The 24,048-nt window shown below is 35.9% G+C and overlaps 1 protein-coding gene across 1 annotated transcript in view; it reads left to right on the forward strand.

Annotated features, from left to right (window-relative positions):
• ADAMTS19 (ADAM metallopeptidase with thrombospondin type 1 motif 19) overlaps positions 1-24,048 on the forward strand; it is a 278,057-nt gene that overhangs the window by 190,647 nt on the left and 63,362 nt on the right. The window contains exon 16 of the mRNA XM_067730099.1: positions 3,563-3,643. Within this exon, the coding sequence (XP_067586200.1) occupies positions 3,563-3,643 (81 nt within the window). The remainder of the gene's footprint in view (positions 1-3,562; positions 3,644-24,048) is intronic.

A 24,048-nucleotide genomic window follows, 5' to 3' on the forward strand; every position in this document is an offset into this window, starting at 1 on the left:
AGAATGGGATCTCTGGTTATGAAATAGGATCTTCCTATGTACAAAGCAAACTGTCCAACGTGAGGATCAAATTTATGGCCTTGACATCACAGGTTTTATTTCAACTTCTGAGCTCAGCAGTAACCACTCGTATATTCACTTCTTTTAAAAATGTGCATTCTCAATTGTGCTAAATGGCTTATTTACTGAAAAATATCTAGAGCCTCAGTCTTCGGCTATCCCTCTTCAGATGTCTTTGCTTAATATTTTTCTTGCTCTCTTTCTTCTTTAAACTTAATCTAACTCACCTGTCCTCCAAGCCTTTTCAATTGAATAATTGCTCTATATTATATATTGCTCTATATTGCTCTATACTATCTGTAGTATATAGATATTACTATAAACTTATACGTAACTGTTGTCCTAAAATACAACATACCTCTGGGTTTCCTGCTAAACTCAAACAGGAATTTACAGTTACTACCTCTCCTCTACTTTTCTCTATCTACTCTTCTTTTTCAACATCCTGAAACGTATCATCTTCTCCAAACACATTACTAAATTTATTTGCTCAGAGATGAACAGTTACCTCTTGATTGTGACATCCAATGGGCTCTCCTTGGTCACCTTTCTCTTTGATGTCTGTACAGCTTTTTGCACCAACAATTCTTTTTAAAATATTCTAATTCATAAGATCCTACTACATCAAAATAGCCAGATCTCTACCTCTCATGATTATTCCTTCTCTGTATTCTTTCCTAATTTTTTTTTTTTCAGTCTCTCTGTTAAAAACCATAGGGCTTCCCTGGTGGCACAGTGGTTAAGAATCTGCCTGCCAATGCAGGAGATATGGGTTTGAGCCCTGGTCCAGGAAAATCCCACATCCTGTGGAGCAGCTAAGCCCATGCACCACAACTACTGAGCCTGTGCTCTAGAGCCCGCAAGCCACAACTACTGAGCCTGCGTGCCTAGAGTCCATGCTCTGCAACAAGAGAAGCCACCACAGTGAGAAGCCCACACACCGCAACAAAGAGTGGCCCCTACTCGCTGCAGCTAGAGAAAGCCCGCACACAGCAATGAAGACCCAATGCAGCCAAAAATAAATAAATTAAATAAACAAATTAAAAAAAAAAAAACATAACTGTCACCGAGGTTGCATCCTTGACTTCTCCTGTCTCTCAGTTTTCTCCGTTAACTCTCATGGCTTAAATTACTGCCTCACAAAGGTACTTCAACAGGCTGCCCTTTTCCTGGAGTTGCAGAAGTTCCAGAGTTCTTACTGGATATTTTTACTAGTGTGTTATACTGTTTTGTTAAAAACAAATTGCAAAGCCAAACATCAGATTATTGCCCAAACTTGACTTCCATGTTCCTATAAACGATGGCTGCATTTGCACATAATAATGAAGAATTGTGTTCAATGTTTATTTCCCCACTTTCTATTGGTTCTCAAATTCAGAATTTGTTTTCTTTACTATGCCTTCTGGTTTTTCTACCTTAGCCTCTAGCACTCCTGGATTTTTACATTAGCCTCCTGACACTGTTATCTACAACTATATCCCTGGGCATCTTGCATACTGCTGTCAGATAAAGCCTCTCCAAGCTGGTATCTAACTACCACATTCCTTGCTGTAGAATGTTCAGTAGCTTCAAATGGATAAATTCAGTGTCCTGGGCATGCATTTAAACTCTCCTAATATAGCCAAGTTCTTACACCTTCTCATTCTGTCAGAATTATTATATTTCTGTGGTCCTAAAAATACCACTTACTATGTTACTTTTCTTTACATTCAGTGAACTCATTCTTTTTCTGTATGTAGTTGACTCTTAAATAACAAAGGTTTGAACTGCATTGGTCCACTTATATGTGGATTTTTAAAAATAGTAAATACTATAGTACCACACGACCTGCAGTTGTTTGAATCCACGGATGTAGAACCACAGATACAGAGGGTGCACCATTTATTATACTCAGATTTTTTACTGCATGGAAGATCAGTGCCCTTAACCCCTGCATTGTTCAAGGGTCACCTGTATATCCAAATTCTATACGTTCTTCAAAGACAGTTAATCTATCTGCTTCTTTATGAAGCTTTCCTTGACTATATGAAATGTTCTCTCCTCTGAATCATTGTGACTCCTGCTGATGCCAGTGTTTCTCAAACATAAGTAATGTATATAACCACTTAAAAGAAAAAAAGGAAAAAAATCCCACTTCTGTGAGTTAAAATAGCAGCGAAACTTTTGAGTGTTGACGTGATCAGAGAAGGGGGACAGTTTAAACAACATTGATTTACATTCTTCAGCAGGGAATTAAACTATTTTGAATATGATCTTTTTAACATAAATTTGGAAGTTTTATTTAAGTCGTTTTTATGTAAGATATTTGTGCCTTGTCTTGATTCAATTATAAGCTCATTGAGTACACAGACCTTCTTACCTTACTTCAATATACCAATAGACAGTAAACATTTGTTTCCATTTTCATTGCTGCATATTGTGTTCATATAACAAAGTGGAAGTGCTTGTATGATTTGGTGTTACTAAAAATGGTTAAATTGAGTAAGTATTATTTGCTAATGGAAATGTTGATTTGAAAAGCACAGACCTCTAATCCCGGACACTACCACCAGGTGGGGTGTCTGTTACCTTTTGGTAAACACCAAATAACTGTCAACAGTTTCAGGAATTTGAATTATTGATCAACAGGAGACAACTCTGGGATTAGCTGTTATACCTTTTTAACGTAGCTTTGAAATTAGACTTTTATCAGGGCTGTATGTAGCTACACAGAAGTACTAAGAAGACTATTAAATGTTATTTTACTATAATTTTAAAGCATAACTATTAAGCCAAAAGTTGGCATCTGCTGTCTTTTCTGTACCAAATGAAGTCTTGATTTTGACTTTTTATGCACACTTTCTCTTCTATCCAGCTTTATCTTACCGTCTTATTTCACTTCAGGCATTACATTCCTAACCACTGCTGAAGAATATTTCCTAAGAAACACCTAATTGTATCTTGCTCCTAGCCGTCTGACACCTTCCAGGGTGACACCAGATTGCTTGGTGTGGCCTTATTACACTTCTCTCCAGCCCCAGATTCAAAACCCTTGGCTAATCTTCCAGAGAGGGCTTGGTCTCTCTTGTCCTATACTCAACAACTTCAGGGACCAGACATCCGCCATCTGTATGCTCTCCAGCTGTGTTTGCTCCTTCCACCCACTTTCTAACTTAAAGGAGTTCCATGAGCAGAACTTAAGGCTGTTTGCTCTGTTCCAAGATTCTCTGTGTTTCTAACCAGGCTGTCCTGTTGTGCTTTTTTCTCACCTCATAATTCATAAGCTGTCAGGGAGCTTTACAGTCACCTACTTGCTCTTGATAGCGTTGTATTCTCAACATTTTTCCAAGAAACTTCTCCACTTGAACTTATGACAGCTTTTATACATAATTTTTTTTCTTTACATAGGTATTGAAGTATCACAGCAAAAGCCAAAACCAAAAGAGAGATAGGGCAAGTCAATGAAGAAAAGAAGAATTAGAAAAAACTCAAGATGTATTTCATGTTTTATTGATTCTTACAGGTTATGTAGAAGTGTTGGTGATACCTGCTGGAGCAAGAAGAATCAAAATTGTGGAGGAAAAGCCGGCACACAGCTACTTAGGTAACCTGTGTTACAGACGCAGAGCCCATGCAAGTCCAAGCTTAGCTGCCCTGCCCTGAGAGTGCTCTTATGCCCAAGACTTTAGTGTGTTTCTAGTTACATGTTTGAATTTCCCAGGAAGCACCTCTTGTCATATCAAGTAGGAATTTTTTCCTTCCCTCCCAGGGGCTTCCCAGGAGCAAAAGCAATCTGGTTGTCTCTGTGTTTGGTGGCGGTGGGTGTTATAAATTACTTCCTCATGTTATTCCGTGTTGGGAAACAAACACTCATTGGGGGATTTGGGTATGTTTTATTTCATATATATATATATATATATGTATATATATATACATATTTAATAAATATATTTATTTCATATATTCATGAACATAAATGTATACATATTCATGTTTACTGCATGTGCAAATGCATACATCAATGTGTGTGTATATATATATATAATGATTGCTCTATAATTTGGAAATCTTGTGGGATTCTTAAAAAAATTTCTATGTACTAAAAGGACTTCCCCTTTTAATGGAAGACAATGCTCTCTTTTGCCTCACTTCAGGTGTACTCATTTATGAAGAAAGTATTTTTTAAAAAATTTTTAATAGAAAAAGTTGACTTGCATTATTATGTAGTTTCAGGTATACTGCATAGTGCTTTGACATATGCATACATTATGAAATGGTCACCACCATAAGTCTAGTAACCATCTGTTCCCAAATGAAGTTATTACAATGTTATTGACCATATTCCTTTTGCTGTGTATGACAGGACCTTGACTTGCTAATTTCATTACTGGAGGTTTTTACCTCCTACTACCCTTCACCTATTTCATGTACCCCCCCGCCCTCTCTCTCTGGCAGTCACCCCTTTGTATCTAAGAGTTTCTGTTTGTTTTGTTTGTTTTTCTTGTCTGACTGCTATGGCTAGGACTTCCAATACTATATGGAATGAAAGTGGTGAGAGTGGGCATCTTTATCTTATTCCTGATTCTAGAGGAAATGCTTTCACCTATTTACGATTGAGTATGATGTTGGCTGTGGTTTTGTCATATCTGGCCTTTATTATGTTGAGGTATATTCCCTTTATACCCACTTCATTGAAAGTTTTTTTTATCATAAATAAATGTTGAATTTTGTAAAAAGCTTTTTCTGCACCTATTGAGATGATTATATGATTTTTATTCCTCAGTTTGTTTACATGATGTGTCACATTGATTTGTGGATAATGAACCATCCTTGCAACTCTGGGATAAACCTCACTTAATCATGGTGTAATATCCTTTTAATGTATTGTTGAATTTGATTTTCTAATATTTTGTTGAGGAGTTTTAGATCTATATTCATCAGGGATATTGGCCTGTAATTTTCTTTTCTTCTGGTGTCTCTGTCTAGTTTTGGTATCAAGGCAATTCTGGCCTCACAGAATGAATTTGAAAGTGTTCCTTTCTCTTCAGTTTTGGGGAATAGTTTGAGAAGGATAGACATTAACTCTTCTTTAAATGTTTGGTAGATTCACCTGTGGAGCTGTCTGGTCCTTGACTTTTGTTTATTGGGAGTTTTTTGATTACTGAATCAATTTCATTACTGGTAATTGGTCTTTCATACTTTCTACTTCTTCCTGATTCAGTCTTGGGAGATTGCACATTTCCAGGAATTTATTCATTGCTTATAGGTTGTCCAATTTATTGATGTATAATTATTCATAGTAATCTCTTATGATCCTCTGTATTTCTCTGGTGTTAATTGTAACTTTCTTTTCATTTATGATTTTATTTAATTGGGCCCTTGAGAAAGTGTTTTTAAATCTTTAAGTACTACTTCTGGAAAAAAATTCTATCAGCTATTTTAATTAGGCCAGTTAATGATTTTTAAATATATGAAAGAAAATATTATGTTGTCAAAATACATATTGCTTATAAATTAATATTTCAAACTAAGTCATGTAAAATGATCTTTTATAGTCATGGCATCCACAGATAGAGGTATGTAATGTGATATGCTGGAAAAAGACTAAATATTCTCCCAGAATTTAAACATTGTATTTATATTATTTTTTTATTTTTATATTTTTATTTTATATTGGAGCATATTTGATTTACAATGTTGTATTAGATTTAGGTGTACAGCAAAGTGATTCAGTTATACATATACATATATCTGTTCTTTTTCAGATTCTTTTCCTATTTAGGTTATTACAGAATATTGAGTAGAGTTCCCTATACTATACAGTAGGTCCTTGTTGATTCCTATTTTATATATAGTAGTGTGTATATGTTAATCCCAACCTCCTAATTTACACCCTCGCCCTTTTTTCCCTTTGGTAACCATAAGTTTGTTTTCTAAGTCTGTGAGTCTGTTTCTGTTTTGTAAGTAAATTCATTTGTATCATTTGTTTAGATTCCTCATGTAAGTGATATGATATTTGTCTTTCTCTGACATCACTTAGTATGATAATCTCTAGGTCCATCTATGTTGCTGCACATAGAATTATTTTATTCGTTTTTATGGCTGAGTAATATTCCATTGTATATATGTACCGGCATCTTCCTTATCCATTCATCTGTTCATGGACATGTACACTGCTCCCATAGCTTCACTATTGTGAATAGTACTGCAATAAATATTTAGGGTGCATGTATCTTTTCGAATTAAGGTTTTCTCCAGATATATGCCCAGGAGTGGGATTGCTGGATCATATGGTAGCTCTATTTTTAGTTTTTTGAGGAATCTCCATAATGTTCTCCATAGTAGCTGTACAAATTTACATTCCCACCAACAGTGTAGAAAAAGGTTCCCTTTTCTTCACACCCTCTCCAGCATTTACTGTTTGTAAGCTTTTTGATGATGGACCATTCTGACCGGTGTGAGGTGATACCTCATTGTAGTTTTGATTTGCATTTCTCTAATAATTAGCGATGTTAAGCATCTTTTCATGTGCTTTTGACCATCTGTATGTCTTCTTTGGAGAAATGTCTATTTAGATCTTTGGCCCATTTTTGGATTGGGTTGTTTGTTTTTTACATATTGAGTTGCGTGAACTGTTTGTATATTTTGGAGATTAATCTCTTGTCAGTTGCATCAATTGCAAACATTTTCTCCCATCCTGTGGGTTGTTTTTTTGTCTTGTTTATGGTTTCCTTTGCTGTGCAAAAGGTTTTAAGTTTAATTAGGTCCTGTTTGCTTATTTTTGTTTTTATTTTCATTACTCTAGGAGGTGGATCCAAAAAGATATTGCTGCAAATTATGACAAAGTGTATTCTGCCTATGTTTTCCTCTAAGAATTTTATAATATGCAGTCTTACATATAGGTCTTTAATCCATTTTGAGTTTATTTTTGTATTATGGTGTTAGAGAATGTTCTAATTTCATTCTTTTACATGTAACTGTCTAGTTTTCCCAGCACCACTTATTGAAGAGACTGTCTTTTCTCCATTGTATATTCTTGCCCCCTTTGTCATAGATTAATTGACCATAGGTGTGTGGGTTTATTTCTGGGTTTTCTATCCTGTTCCATTTGTCTATATTTCTGTGTTTGTGCCAGTACAAAACTGTTACTGTAGCTTTGTAGTATAGTCAGAAGTCAGGTAGCCTGGTTCCTCCAGCTCCATTTTCCTTTCTCAAGATTGCTTTGGCTATTTGGGGTATCTTGTGTTTCCACACAAATTTTTAAATTTTTTGTTCTACTTCTGTGAAAAATGTAATTGGGAATTTGATAGGGATTACATTGAATCTATAGATTGCCTTGGGTAATATAGTCATTTTGACAATATTGATTCTTCCAATCAAGGAACAGGGTATATCTTTCTATCTGTTTGCCTCATCTTCTGTTTCTTTCATCAAAGTCTTTTAGTTTTCAGAGTAGGGGTCTTTTGCCTCCTTAGGTAGGTTTATTCCTATGTATTTTTTTCTTTTTGATGTGATGGTAAATGGCATTGTTTCCTTAATTTCTCTTTCTGATATTTCATTGTTTTTGTATAGAAATGCAACAGAAATCTGTGTATTAATTTTGCGTCCTGCAACTTTACCACATTCATTGATGAGCTCTAGAAGGTTTCTGGTAGCATCTTTAGGATTTTCTATATATGGTACCATATCATCTGCAGACAGTGACAATTTTACTTCTTTTCCAATTTGGATTTCTTTTACTCTTTTTTTCCTCTGATTGCCGTGGGTAGGACTTCCAAAACTATGTTGAATAAAAGTGGCAGGAGTGCACATCCTTGTCTTGTTCCTGTTCTTAGAGGAAATACTTTCAGCTTTTCACCATAGAGTATGATGTTAGCTGTGGGTTTGTCATATATGGCTTTTATTATGTTGAGGAATGTTCCCTCTATGCCCACTTGCTGGAGAGTTTTTATCATAAATGGGTGTTGAACTTTGTCAGAAGATTTTTCTGCACCTATTGAGATGATCATATGGTTTATATTCTTCAACTTGTTAATGTCGTGTATCGTACTGATTGATTTGTGGAGACTGAAAAATCCTTGCATACCTGGAATAATCCCACTTAATCATGGTGTATGATCCTTTTAATGTATTGTTGGATTCGGTTTGCTAGTATTTTTGGGTCTATGTTCATCAATGATATTGATCTGTAATTTTCTTTTTTTGTGGTATCTTTGTTTGGTTTTGGTATCAGTGTGATGGCAGCCTCATAGAATGAGTTTGTGAGTATTCCTTTCTCTGCAATTTTTTGGAATAGTTTTAGAACAATGGTTGTTAACTCTTCTCTAAATGTTTGATAGAATTTACCTGTAAAGCCAGTAAAAGTCCTGGACTTTTGTTTGTTGGGAATTTTTTAATCACAGTTTCAGTTTCAGTACTTGTGATTGGTCTGTTCTTATTTTCTATTTCTTCCTGGTTCCATCTTGTGAGATTGTACCTTTCTAAGAATTTGTCCATTTCTTCTAGGTTGTCCATTTTATTGGCAAATACTTGCTTATAGTAGTCTCTTATGATCCTTTTTTATTTCTGTGGTGTCGTAACTTTTCCTTTTCATTTCTAGTTTTATTGATTTGGGCTTTCTTCCTTTTTTCTTGATGAGTCTGCCTAAAGGTTTATCAATTTTGTTTATCTTTTCAATGAACCAACTTTTAGTTTCTTTGATCTTTTCTACTGTTTTCTTCATCTCTATTCCATTTATTTCCACTCTGATCTTTATGATTTCTTTCCTTCTACTAACTTTGGGTTTTGTTTGTTCTTCTTTCTCCAGTTGCTTTAAGTGTAAGGTTAGGTTGTTTATTTGTCATTTTTCTTGTTACCTGAGGTAAGATTGTATTGTTATAAACTTCCCTCTTAGAACTGCTTTTGCCACATCCCATAGGTTTTGTTTTGTCATGTTTTCATTTTCATTTGTCTCTAGATATTTCTTGATTTCCTCTTTGATTTCTTCAGCGATTGATTAATTATTTAGTAACATATTGTTTAGCCTCCATGTGTTTGTGTTTTTGTGCAGTTTTTTTCTTGTAGTTGATTTCTAATCTCATAGTGTTGTTTTTAGAAAAGATGCTTAATATGATATCAGTTTTTTTTAATTTATTGAGACTTGCTTTATGGTCCAGCATGTGATCTATCCTGGGGAATGTTCCATGTGCATGTGAAAAGAATGTGTATTCTGCTGCTTTTGGATAAAATGTTCTATCAATATTAATTAAGTCCATCAGGTCTAATGTGTCATTTAAGGCCCATGTGTCCTTATTCATTTTCTGTCTGGAAGATCTGTGCACTGATGTAAGTGGGGTGTTATAGTCCCCCACTATGATTGTGTTACTGTTGATTTCTCCTTTTATGGCTATTAGCATTTACCTTATATATTGAGGTGCTTCTGTGTTGGGTGTATATATATTTACAATTGTTATATCTTCTTCTTGGATTGATCCCTTGATCATTATGTAGTGTCCTTCTTTGTCTCATCTAACAGCCTTTATTTTAAAGTCTCTTTTGTCTGACATGAGTATTACCACTCCAGCTTTCTTTTGATTTCCATTTGCATGGAATACCTTTTTCCATCTTCTCACTTTCAATCTGTATGTGTCCCTAGATCTGAGGTGGGTCTCTTGTAGACAACATATATACGAATCTTCTTTTCATATCCATTCATCTACTCTATGTCTTTTGGTTGGAGCATTTAATCCATTTACATTTAAGGTAATTATCAATATGTATGTTCTTATTGCCATTTTGTTAATCGTTTCGGATTTGTTTTCGTAGGTCTTTTTTCTTCCATCCCTCTTTTATTATCTTCTCTTGTTATTTGATGACTATCTTTAGTGTTGTGTTTGGATTCCTTTTTCTTTTTTATGTGTATAGCTATTGTAGATATTTGGTTTATGGTTACCATGAGCTTTTGATATAGCAGTCTGTATATAGACAAGATTGTCTTAAGTTGCTGGTCTCACTTTCAAATGCATTACTAATATCCTGCATTGGTACTTTCCTCACAGTTGCTGGTTTTGATATCATATTTGTGTGTGGATGATTTCCTACCTTTACTCTGTTTGTCTTTACCTGTGAGCTTTCCCGTTCGTGTTTTTCTTCTTTCTAGTTGTGGCCTTTTCTTTTCTGCCTAGAGAAGTTCCTTTAGTATTTGCTGTAAAGCTGATTTGGTGGTGCTAAATTCTCTTAGCTTTTACTTGTTTGGAAATCTTTTGATTTCTCCATTGAATCTGAATGAGAGCCTTGCTGGGTAGAGTATTCTTGGTTGCAGGTTTTTCCTTTTCATCACTTTAAATATATCATGCCACTCCCTTCTGTCCTGCAGAGTTTTTGCTGAAAAATCAGCTGATAACCTTATGGGGATTCCCTTGTATTTTATTTGTTGCTTTTCAAGTGTTGCTTTTAATATTTTCTCTTTGTCTTTAATGTTTATCAATTTAATATGTATCTCAGTGTGTTCCTCCTTGGGTTTATCCTATATGGAACTCTGCACTTCTTGGACTTGGGTGACTGTTCCCTTTCCTATGTTAAGGAAGTTTCAGCTATTGTCTCTTCAGATATTTTCTCAGATATTTTCTCCTTTCTCTCTCTTGTGTCCTTCTGGGACCCACATAATGTAAATGTTGGTGTGTTTCATGTTGTCCCAGAGGTCTCTTAGGCTGTCTTCATTTCTTTTCATTCTTTTTTCTTTATTCTGTTCCACGGCAGTGATTTCCACCATTCTGTCTTCCAGCTCACTTATTCGTTCTTCTGCCTTATTTATTCTGCTATTGATTCCTTCTAGTGTGTTTTTCATGTCAGTTATTATATTGTTCATTTCTGTTTGTTTATTCTTTATGTCTTCTAGCTCTTTGTTAAACATTTGTTGTATCTTCTTAGTCTGTGCCTCCATTCTTTTCCCGAGATCTTGGATCATCTTTACTATCATTACTCTGTATTATTTTTTGGGTAGATTGCCTATCTCCAGTTCACTTCATTGTTCTTCTGGGGTTTTATCTTGTTCTTTTGTCTGGAACATATTCCTTTGTTGTCTCATTTGTCTAACTTTCTGTGATTGTCATTTCTGTTCCGTAGGCTGCAGAGTTGTAGTTCCTCTTGCTTCTCATGTCCTCCCCCATCTCACTGGGATTTCTTCTTTGTCTTTAGATGTAGAATATCTTTTTTGGTAGATTCCCGTCATTCTTGTCAATGGTTATTCAACAGTTTATTGTGACTTTTGTGTTTTCTTGAGAGGAGTTGCACTCTAGTTCTACTCAGCCGTCTTGTCTCCAACCTAAAAATCTGTTTATCAAAAAATTAGCCTCATTAACAGGTCTTCCACAAGGTCACTCTTAATGATGTCCTTTATTCATTTAACTGCCTTAATCAGCACTCACTACTTCAGCAAAATTCAGCTATACACATAGGCTATAATTCCCAGGCTCCTATGAAAGAAATTCAGCTTCAGTTTCTGTCCACTGCAGATGTGTAGCTGTTTAAGCCAGTGTTAAATTTACACTGTTCTGTCTCCTCCCCAGGTGATAAGGAAGGGGGATGTGAAGACCAGCATCCTTAAAATTCTGTGGCTGTCTCTCTGCATTCAACAGATCAAAAGCCATAAACACTGTATTTATATTATCTTTAAAGAAAACCTTTATATCTTTTTTTCCTTCTTAACAAAATTATTTCCTCCTTATTCTTTCTCAACTCAGAAATAATGTCCCAATAGGGAAACACTTTGTACATGAAAAAATAACCCAGTGTTGTTACATGATTGTTTCTGCTCTGTAAAATTAAAAATGGTCTATACTTGGATCAAATCATTTTTCACATTAGGGTTTGTTTTCTAGGAGTAGGAAAATTTGAGGAAAGGAACAATACAAGAAATTTATTTATTTATTTGTTTGTTTGTTTTTTGGCTGTGTTGGGTCTTCGTTGCTGTGCACGAGCTTTCACTAGTTGCGGCGAGTGGGGGCTACTCTTCGTTGCAGTGCACAGGCTTCTCATTGTTGTGGCTTCTCTTGTTGCAGAGCACGGGCTTTAGGTGCACAGGCTTCACTAGTTGTGGCACGTGGGTTTAGTAGTTGTGTCTCGTGGGCTCTAGAGCGCAGGCTTAGTAGTTGTGGTGCACGGGCTTAGTTGCTCTGCGGCATGCGGGATCTTCCCAGGCCAGGGATTGAACCCATGTCCCCTGCATTGGCAGGCGGATTCTTAACCACTGCACCACCAGGGAAACCCAAGAAATTTTTTATCATGTGACACACCCATTAGTCGGTCATTATTAATATATAAAGTTTATCTATTTTTACCTGCTGTGGTTTTTAAATGCATTTTAAATGCAAGTAAATCATCCCATATATCCAAATTCAGATTAATACCCATTTTTGGAGGTGCTGTGTAAAATTGAGACAGTTTTAATACATTCGTTTAATAGTAGACAGTTGGCAATTACATTTGGGAATATGTTTTCTTTTTTCCAAGCTGGAAAGGAATATAGGTGTCTCAAATGGAGTTTTCTCAAATTCTACAAAACTCCACATTGTGCTCTGATTTTTAATACCCTAGCAAATGTGCCTAAATACACCTACCATTTTTACAAGTTTGACAGCTCCATGCTCCCTCTAATTCCTTACTAACCAGGGTCTTCAGCCAATCCTGTCTTGTTTTTGTCTCTCCTTGACAATAACTATGTTTATCAAGGACAGCAAATGCCCTCTTGTGTTGGACTCTCAATCTCTACATGGTTTCCCAGTGTTCCCATACTGTGGAGCACAAGCCTGGACCCTGTGCTCTGCTCTGCTCTGCTCTCTCCCTAGGGAATCACATTTGGCTCCTTTGCTTTACATTTTTGTTTGATGTAAATTATCAGATTCTCATATGTGCCTCAGAAATAATGCCTAAATCAAAAACTTTGTTTTTATCTGTGCTGAAACCTCTTCCTAGTTTTCCCCACTATAGTAAATGTCACTGTATTAGTGTCCTATGACTGTAGTGACGATTACCACAAAGCTGGTGGTATAAAACAACAGGAATGTATTATCCCACAGTTCTGGAGGCCATGATCAGTTTTACTGGACCAGAAATTAAGGTGTCTGCAAAGCTGTGCTCTCTCTGGAGTCCCTAGGGTGTCATCCATTCCTGGCCTCTTCCAGATTCTGGTGGCTACCAACATTCTTCTGCTTGTTACCACAACACTCCAACATCTGCCTCCCTAGTGTCACTGCCTTCTCTTCTTTTCTGTGTTCAGACCACTCTCTTCCTACCTCTTATAGGCTACATATGATTGCATTTTAGGCCCACTTGGGTAATCCAGGATAATCTCCCCTTCTCAAGATCCTTAATTTAATCATATTTGCAAAGGTATTTATTTGCCATATAAGATAGCATTCATATGTTCCAGGGATTCAGATGTGGGTATCTTTATTCCCTTTCAAAACTTTTTTTTACACTGTGGTAGAATACACGTAACATGATATTTACCATCTTAACTATATTAAATGTACAGTTTGATAGCATTGAGTACATTCACTTTGGTGCTCAACCACCACCATCCTTCTTCAGAACTCTTTTCATCTTGTAAAACTGAAACTCTGTACCCATTAATAGCAATTCACCATTCCCCCCTCCTCCCATCCTCTGGTAACCTCCATTAGTCTTTCTATCTCCATGAATTTGACCACTCTGCATACCTCATGTATATGGAATCATACAGTAACTGTCTTTTTATTATTGACATATCTCTTATAATTATGTCCTCAAGATGTATCCATACTGTAGCATATGTCAACATTCCCTTCCTTTTAAAGGCTGAATAGTATTCCAGTGTATGTGTATAACACCTTTTGCTTATCTATTCATTCATCCATGGATCCTTAGGTTGCTTCCACATTGTAGCTATTGTGAATAATGCTGCTATGAATATGGGTGTACAAATATCTCTTCAAGACCTGGATTTTCATTCTCTTGAGTATATACCTAGAAGTAGAATTACTGGATGATAGACTAATTCTATTTTTAATTTTTTGAGGAACTGCGTAACATTTTCCACAGTTGCTGTACCATTTTCCATTCCTACCAACAGGGTGAAAGGATTCCAGTTTCTCTATATCCTCACCAACACTTGTTTTCTGTTTATTTTGAATGTAGCCATCCTAATGGCTATGAGGTGATATCTCATTATGGGTTTGATTTGTATTTCTCTAATGATTAGTGATACTGAGCATCTTTTCATGTGCTTGTTGGTTTTGTATAACTTCTTTGGAGAAATATCTCTTCAGGTCCTTTGCCCATTTTTAAATTAGGTCCTTTTACAATTAGGTTCTTTGATTTTTTTGTTCATGAGTTTTTAGAAATTCTTGATATATTCTGGATTATAATCCCTTATCAGATTGATTTTCAAATATTTTGTCCCATTCTGTAGGTTTTTACTCTGTTAGTAATGTCTTTTAATGTACAAAAGTTTTAAGTTTTCATGAAATTTCATGAAATTTGTCTATTTCTGTGTAACAGAGTCTGTTACACAGAAATTAATAAAGGATTTTTCAGTGAATTTTAATTAAGAAAAGATGATTCACACTTGTATAGTGATTAGCATGGGTTAGTGCATTAAATATCTTTGTTAAATAAGTCCTCACATCAACTTTATGAAGTAGGAACTTCTAATTTCTCAGGTTTTAAAATCAGAAAATAGAGGAACAGAGAATAAATTTGTTTCCCATGGTCACAAATCTTAAAAAGTTATGATCCTGGATTTAAACCCAAGAAGTGTGGCCACAGTATCTGATCATACTGTCTTTTCTTTTCTTTTTTCTTTTTTATCATTGGCTTCTATGCAACACTTGTGATTTTAAAGTACATGTCACATATGAAGAAATTTTCCTTGAACTTCTCCCAAATTCCCCCTTTTTCCCCATTTCTTAATTAATGTGATCGATTGTATGGAATTAATGGAAGGAAATACAAATCTTGAAACGACTATTTTTTTTCTTCAGTTAGTACCTCCAAATTTGCCAGACCCCATTTTCTTTCCTTGGTGCAAATCTTTAAACATAGATCTTCAATCACTTTTTCTTGTTAAAAGAGCATTCAATTTGAAAAGGAAATTATATATCTGTGTTAAGTGCCTGGCCTTATTATTGTCAGTTTTCCTTGTGCTTAACATCAGGCCTAAGTTACTAGGGTCTTTTACTTGTGTAAAGAAATGGCATTAGTGCTTCTAAACATCCTGAATACTACTTGAGATTAAATCATTATTGGAAAAATTAGTATGTTACCATGTTTATTCAAGAACCTACTAAGTTTCCTTACTTGCTTGACTGAGGAAAAAACAATTCTCCTGATGGAAAGGTTCAAGGACAAAGACAAGGAGATCAGTTGCATGATTCTATCAAGAGAACAGGAATAAGAAAAACCCAAGTGCTTCTACAGACATTGAAGAAGTTAGCTGATGAAACTTGTTAGAAAATCTCTGTGAGTACTGATAGAAGAGAAAAATTCAAGGATTCTGGCTTAACTTGGCAAATAATAATGGAATTTACTGAGATAAGGCACGTGGATGAGGGGCAAGTTTGAAAAAAAACAATTAAAAAGAAATGATAAAGTATTAAAATCCTAGATTTCAAACCTAAAATCCTAGATTTCAAGCTTGTGATATGTGTTCTCTGCCTAAAGAATAGAGAGAATAGATCAGAGAATAAATACCATAAATCACATTTCCTAAAAGCTCTTTCAGGCATTGGAAGGAAGTCAAAGTCATTGAAAACCTTCATCTGAAATAGCTTTAGCAGAAAGAAAGAAAAATAAGTCATTTCTTGGCAAACTGGTTATTCTTTAATGAAGTAACTTATCTACATCAAACTAGATGTTATCTCACAGAAGACATTTAATACCCTCCCAGTACAGTTATTCTTTTTCATTACTCTCTTTGAGTTGTATCCCCATTTGCAATTATTATATGCTTTTCTGAAGATCATGGTTTTATTAATTTGTTAATAATTTATTCAAAAGTATAAAATGGAAAGTAGTTCAGGTAGGTCATCTATTTACAAAACCATTATAAGCTTATGATTTATAAAAATGTAAATGAGGTTGTATGGGTCAACTTAACCTTGCCTGCAGCTTTGCATGTAACCCACTGTGGGAAGAATTCCCAATGAAAACAGTTTAAAATGTTGAGCAAAATTCAAAAGGAGAAAAAAAGAACACTTTTTATATTTACCTCTGAACAGGAAAGAAGTTAAGGATTCCTCACATGTCAAAAACAAAGTGAGAACAGGAAGCCAGAGTATTAGGCTAACCGAAGCCCCACTTATGCTTAATCCTGATGACCAGTTTAGACCTTGAGAGCCAAGGGGAACTGGGCAGAAAATAAAGCCTAAGACCTTTACGAAGTGGAGACTCAAGACCCCTACGTAAAGCGGGACCCCCAAAGAACCTACGAGCTCAGTGCCAGAAGACATAGTAGTACATGTGTTGCATTTGCACCATAAAAGGAGAAAGACAGAAAATGTGTCTGTATTAACTTTGGTACTAGGTGGAGGTAGAAAATCCATTTCCCTGAGGATCTGCAACCAAGCAAATGCTTCTATGGATTTGCAGCACCAGTCTACTCTATAAAGTCCAGAACCCTCAAGATATTTATTTTAATGAGGCTACCAAAGTGGCTAGTATATGCAAATGCAAATCCTTCTTGAAGGTAAGTCACCTTTAAACCAGGCCTCAAAAGAATTCTATAAAGTTCAACAAATATAATTTTATAGTAAAAAAAAGTTCAGAAAATACAGATGGAAATAGACACTATAAGCAAAACAGTAAAACTAAGGGAGAGCAGAACCAGACATATATATTTGTATCATATGCAGAATATATAAAAATATTATGTTAATATGTTTAAATGTATAAAAAAGGGATTTAAAAATAAACAAAAATTGACTGAAAACATAGAGAACCAAATATAATTTTTTAAATAAAATTTTAAAAAATCAATCAGTAGAAAACAAGATAAGAGAAAAGCAACAAAAACATACAACAAGCAGGAAATCAAAAGATACCAACAATCTTAAACATTTAAAACTAAAGTCTGTAGTTAAAAGATGAAAATTATCAGACTGGATTTTACGAATAATTCACATATATTGTATTCATAAGAAATATATGTAAAACATGAGTCACAAAAATTAAAAATCAAAGAATGGAAACTGTACCAGAAAAATGCAAATCAGAAGAATACTGATATAGCCATAGTAATATGAGTCAAAACTCATTTTAAAGAAAAATGCATTACTTGAGGTAAAAAAGTTCACAAAATAATTATGAAAGAATCCAGTTTATCACAAACATATTATAATTTTAAATTATATGAACCCAGGAATATAGCTTTAAAGCAAAAATTGACCAAGAAAAATTGACAAATTCGTCATCATCATGAAATGAAACACACAAATATGGAGTAAACTGACTTCCAACCAAAATGTTGAGGTAACGCACAGAGAAAAAGTACTCTTTAAACAAATAATGCTGGAATAGCTTGATATTTATATGAGGAAGAAAATTGAACCTTGGCCCCAACCTTACAACATACACAAAAATTAACTCAAAACAGATTAGAAATCTAAACAAAGAAGCTAAAACTCTAAAACTTATAACAAAAAACATAATAGAAACATATTCATGACATTATGGTAAGCAAGGCTTTCTTTACAATGGATGTGCAAAAATACCAACTCTTCCACCAAAAAGGCATATACTGGATTTCATCAAAAATAAAAATACTAGAGGACTGGGGTTGGCTGCGTGAACACAGCCTGAAGGGGTTAGTACACCACGGCTAGTCGGGAGGGAGTCCGGGAAAAGGTCTGGAACTGCTGAAGAGGCAAGAGACTTTTTCATGCCTCTTTGTTTCCCTGTGCATGAGGAGAAGGGAGTAAGAGTGCTGCTTAAAGGAGCTCCAGAGACGGGCCTGAGCCACAGCTACCATCGTGGACCCAGAGACGGAACTGAGACGCTAAGGCTGCTGCTGCAGCCAACAACAAGCCTGTGTGCAAGCACAGGTCACTATACACACCTCCACTCCTGGGAGCCTGTGCAGCTCACCACTGCCAGGGTCCCATGATCCAGGGACAACTTCCCCAGGAGAACACATGGTACACCTCAGGCTGGCGCAACGTCACACCAGCCTCTGCCACTGCAGGCTCACCCTGCACTTCATACCCCTCCCTCCCCCTGGCCTGAGAGAGCGAGATCCCCCTACAGCTGCTCCTTTAATCCCGTCCTGTCTGAGCAAAGAACAGACGCCCTCAGGTGACCTACACACAGAGGCTGGGCCAAATTCAAAGCTGAACCCAAGGAGCTGTGCGAACAAAGAGAGAAAGGGAAGTTTCTCCCAGCAGCCTCAGGAGCAGCAGATTAAATCTCCACAATCAACTTGATGTACCCTGCATCTGTGGAATACCTGAATAGACAACGAATCATCCCAAATGAGGAGGTGGACTTCGAGAGCAACAACATATTTTTTTCCCCTTTTTCTCCTTCTCTGACTGTGTATGTGTATGCTTCTGTGTGTGATTTTCTCTGTATAGCTTTGCTTTGACCATTTGTCCTAGAGTTCTTTCTCTCCGTTTTTGTTGTTCTTGTTTTTAATATAGTTTTCAGCACTTGTTATCATTGGTGGATTTGTTTTTTGGTTTGGTTGTTCCTTCTTTCTTTCTTTTTAATTACTTAAAAAAATTTTTTAATAATTATTTTTTGCTTTTTATTTTAATAACTTATTTTATCTCTTTCTTTTCTTTCTTTCTTTTCTTTCTTTCTTTCTTTCTTTCTTGTTTTCTTTCTTTCTTTCTTTTTTTCCTTCCTTCCTTCCTTCCTTTCTTCTCCCTTTTATTCTGAGTCATGTGGATGAGAGGCTCCTGGTGCTCCAGCCAGGTGTCAGGGCTGTGCCTCTGAAGTGGGAGAGCCAAGTTCAGGACATTGGTCTACCAGAGACCTCCCAGCTCCACGTAATATATGGCAAAAACCTCTAAGAGATCTCCATCTCAACACCAAGACCCAGCCCACTCAATGACCAGCAAGCGACATTGCCAGACTCCCTATGCCAAACAACTAGCAACACAGGAACACAACCCCAGACATTAGCAGAGAGACTGCCTAAAATCATACTAAGGCCACAGACACCCCAAAACATACCACAAGACGTGGACCTGCCCACCAGAAAGACAAGATCCAGCCTCATCCACCAGAACAAAGGTACTACTCCCCTCCACCAGGAAAACTACACAACCCATTGAACCAACCTTAGCCACTGGTGGCAGACACCAAAAACAACGGGAACTACAAACCTGCAGCCTGCAAAAAGGAGACCCCAAACACAGTAAGTTAAGCAAAATGAGAAGACAGAGAAACACACAGCACATGAAGGAGCAAGGTAAAAACCCACCAGACCAAACAAATGAAGAGGAAATAGGCAGCTACCTGAAAAAGAATTCAGAGTAATGATAGTAAACATTATCCAAAATCTTGGAAATAGAATGGGGAAAATACAAGAAACGTTTAACAAGGACCTAGAAGAACTACAGAGCAAACAAGCAGTGACGAACAACTCAAAAAATGAAATTAAAATTCTCTAGAAGGAATCAACAGCAGAATGACTGAGGCAGAAGAACGGATAAGTGACCTGGAAGATACAGTAGTGGAAATTAACTACTGCAGAGCAGAATAAAGAAAAAAGAATGAAAAGAATTAAGGACAGTCTTAGAGACCTCTGGGACAATATTAAAAGCACCAACATTAGAATTACAGGGGTCCCAGAAGAAGAAGGGAAAAAGAAAGGGACTGAGAAAATATTTAAAGAGATTATAGATGAAAACTTCCCTAATATGGGAAAGGAAATAGTCAATAAAGTCGAGCAAGCACACAGAGTCCCATACAGGATAAATTCAAGGAGAAATATGCCAAGACACATATTAATCAAACTGTCAAAAATTAAATACAAAGAAAACATATTAAAAGCAGCAAGGGAAGAGCAACAAATAACACAAAAGGGAATCCCCATAAGGCTAACAGCTGACCTTTCAGCAGAAACTCTTCAAGCCAGAAGGGAGTGGCAGGACATATTTAAAGTGATGAAAGGGAGAAACCTACGAACAAGGTTACCCCACAAGGATCTCATTCAGATTCAACGGAGAATTTAAAAACTTTACCGACAAGCAAAAGCTAACAGAATTCAGTACAAACAAACCAGCTTTACAATAAATGCTAAAAGAACTTCTCTAGGTGGGAAACACAAGAGAAGGAAAAGACCTACAATAACAAACCCAAAACAATTAAGAAAATAGTAATAAGAACATACATATCAATAATTACCTTAAATGTAGATGGATTAAATGCTCCAACAAAAAGACATAGACTGGCTGAATGGATAGAAAAACAAGACCCATATATATGCTGTCTACAAGAGACCCACTTCAGACCTAGGTACACATACAAACAGAAAGTGAGGGGATGGAAAAAGATATTCCATGCAAATGGAAATCAAAGAAAGCTGGAGTAGCAATTTTCATATTAGACAAAGTAGACTTTAAAACAAAGACTATTACAAGAGACAAAGAAGGACACTACATAATGATCAAGGGATCAATCCAAGAAAAAGATATGACAATTGTAAATATTTATGCACCCAACATAGGAGCACCTCAATACATAAGGCAAATGCTAACAGCCATAAAAGGGGAAATCGACAGTAACACAATTATAGTAGGGGACTTTAACACCCCACTTTCACCAATGGACAGATCATCCAAAATGAAAATAAATAAGGAAACACAAGCTTCAAATGATACATTAAACAACATGGACTTAACTGATATTAAAGAAAATTGAAATCATATCAAGTATCTTTTCTGACCACAATGCTATGAGACTACATATCAGTAACAGGAAAAAATCTGTAAAAAATACAAACAAATGGAGGCTAAGAAATACACTACTTAAAAACCAAGAGATCACTGAACAACTCAAAGAGGAAATCAAAAAATACCGAGGAACAAATGACAACGAAAACATGATGACCGAAAGCCTATGGGATACAGCAAAAGCAGTTCTAAGAGGGAATTTTATACCAATACAATCCTACCTTAAGAAACAGGAAACATCTTGAATAAACAACCTAACCTTACACCTAATGCAATTCGAGAAAGAAGGAAAAAAAAAACCCAAATTTAGCAGAAGGGAAGAAATCAAAAAGATCAGATCAGACATAAATGAAAGGGAAATGAAGGAAATGATAGCAAAGATCAATAAAACTAAAAGCTGGTTCTTTGAGAAGATAAACAAAATTGATTAACCATTAGCCAGAGTCATCAAGAACAAAAGGGAGAAGACTAAAATCAGTAGAATTAAAATAAAAAAGGAGAAGTAACAACTGACACTGCAGAAATACAAAGGATCATATGAGATTACTACAAGCAACTATATGCCAATAAAATGAACAACCTGGAAGAAATAGACAAATTCTTGGAAATGCACAACCTGCCAAGACTGAACCAGGAAGAAATAGAAAATATGACCAGACCAATCACAAGCACTGAAATTGAAACTGTGATTAAAAATCTTCCAACAAACAAAAGCCCAGGACCAGATGGCTTCACAGCCGAATTCTATCAAACATTTAGAGAAAGGCTAACACCTATCCTTCTCAAACTCTTCCAAACTATAGCAGAGGGAGGAACACTCCCAAACTCATTCTACAAGCCCACCATTACGCTGATACCAAAACCAGACAAAGATGTCACAAAAAAAGAAAACTACAGGCCAACATTACTGATGAACATAGATGCAAAACTCCTCAACAAAATACTAGCAAACAGAATCCAAGAGCACATTAAAAGGATCATACATTATGATCAAGTGGGGTTTATCCAGAGAAGGCAAGGATTCTTCAATATATGCAAATCAATGAACATGATACAACATATTAACAAATTGAAGGAGTAAAACCATATGATCATCTCAATAGATGCAGAGAAAGCTTTTGACAAAATTCAACACCCATTTATGGTAAAAACCCTCCAGAAAGTAGGCATAGAGGGAACTTTCCTCAACATAATAAAGGCCATATATGACAAACCCACAGCCACCATCATCCTCAAAAGTGAAAATCTGAAACCATTTCCACTAAGATGAGGAAGAAGATAAGGTTGCCCACTCTCACCACCCTTATTCAACATAGTTTTGGAAGTTTTAGCCACAGCAATCAGAGAAGAAAAACAAATAAAAGGAACCCAAATCAGAAAAGAAATAAAGCTGTAACTGTTTGCAGATGACATGATATTATACATAGAGAATCCTAAAGATGCTACCAGAAGACTACTAGAGCTAATCAATGAATTTGGTAAAGTAGCAGGATACAAAATTAATGCACAGAAATCTCTTTGCATTCCTATACCCTAATGATGAAAAATCTGAAAGTGAAATTAAGAAAATGCTCCTCTTTACCTTTGCAACAAAAAGAATAAAATACCCAGGTATAAAGCTACCTAAGGAGACAAAAGACCTGTATGCAGAAAATTATAAGACACTGATGAAAGAAATTAAAGGTGATACAAATAGATGGAGAGATATACCATGTTCTTGTATTTGAAGAATCAACATTGTGAAAATTACTATACTACACAAAGCAATCTACAGATTCGGTGCAATCCCTATCAAAATACCACTGGCATTTTTCACAGAACTAGAACAAAAAATTTCACAGTCTGTATGGAAACACAAAAGACCCCGAATAGCCAAAGCAATATTGAGAACGAGAAACGGAGCTGGAGAAATCAGACTCCCTGACTTCAGACTATACTACAAAGCTACAGTAATCAAGACAGTATGGTACTGGCACAAAAACAGAAATATAGACCAATGGAACAGGATAGAAAGCCCAGAGATAAACCCACGCACATATAGTCACCTTATCTTTGATAAAGGAGACAAGTGTATACAATAGAGAAAAGACAGCCTCTTCAATAAGTGGTGCTGGGAAAACTGGACAGCTACATGTAAAAGAATGAAGTGAGAACACTCCCTAACACCATACACAAAAATAAACTCAAAATGGATTAAAGACCTAAATGTTAGGCCAGATACTATCAAACTCTTACAAGAAAACATAGGCAGAACACTCTGACATAAATCACAGCAAGATCCTTTTTGACCCACCTCCTAGAGAAATGGAAATAAAGACAAAGGTAAACAAATGGGCCCTAATGAAGCTCAAAACCTTTTGCACAGCAAAGGAAACCATAAACAAGACAAAAAGACAACCCTCAGAATGGGAGAAAATATTTGCAAATTGAAACAACTGACAAAGGATTAATCTCCAAACTTTACAAGCAGCTCATGCAGCTCAATATCAAAAAAACAAACAACCCAATCCAAAAATGTGCAGAAGACTTGAAGAGACATTTCTCCAAAGAAGATATACAGATTGCCAACAAACACATGAAAGGATGCTGAACATCATTAATCATTAAAGAAATGCAAATCAAAACTGCAATGCGGTATCATCTCACACTGGTCAGAATGACCATCATCAAAAAACCTACAAGCAATAAATGCTGGAGAGGGTGTGGAGAAAAGGGAACCCTCTTGCACTGTTGGTGGGAATGTAAATTGATGCAGCCACTATGGAGAACAGTATGGAGGTTCCCTAAAAAACTAGAAGTAGAACTACCATATGCCCCAGCAATCCCACTACTGGGCATATACACAGAGAAAACCATAATTCAAAAAGAGTCATGTGCCACAGTGTTCATTGAGCACTATTTACAATAGCCAGGACATGGAAGCAACCTAAGTGTCCATTGACAGATGAATGGATAAAGAAGATGTGGCACATATATACAATGGAATATTACTCAGCCAAAAAAAGAAACGAAATTGAGTTATTTGTAGTGAGGTGGATGGACCTAGAGTCTGTCATACAAAGTGAAGTAAGTCAGAAAGAGAAAAACAAATACTGTA

Source organism: Pseudorca crassidens, chromosome 3 (genome assembly GCF_039906515.1).
Source record: "Pseudorca crassidens isolate mPseCra1 chromosome 3, mPseCra1.hap1, whole genome shotgun sequence".
Lineage (NCBI taxonomy): Eukaryota > Metazoa > Chordata > Mammalia > Artiodactyla > Delphinidae > Pseudorca > Pseudorca crassidens.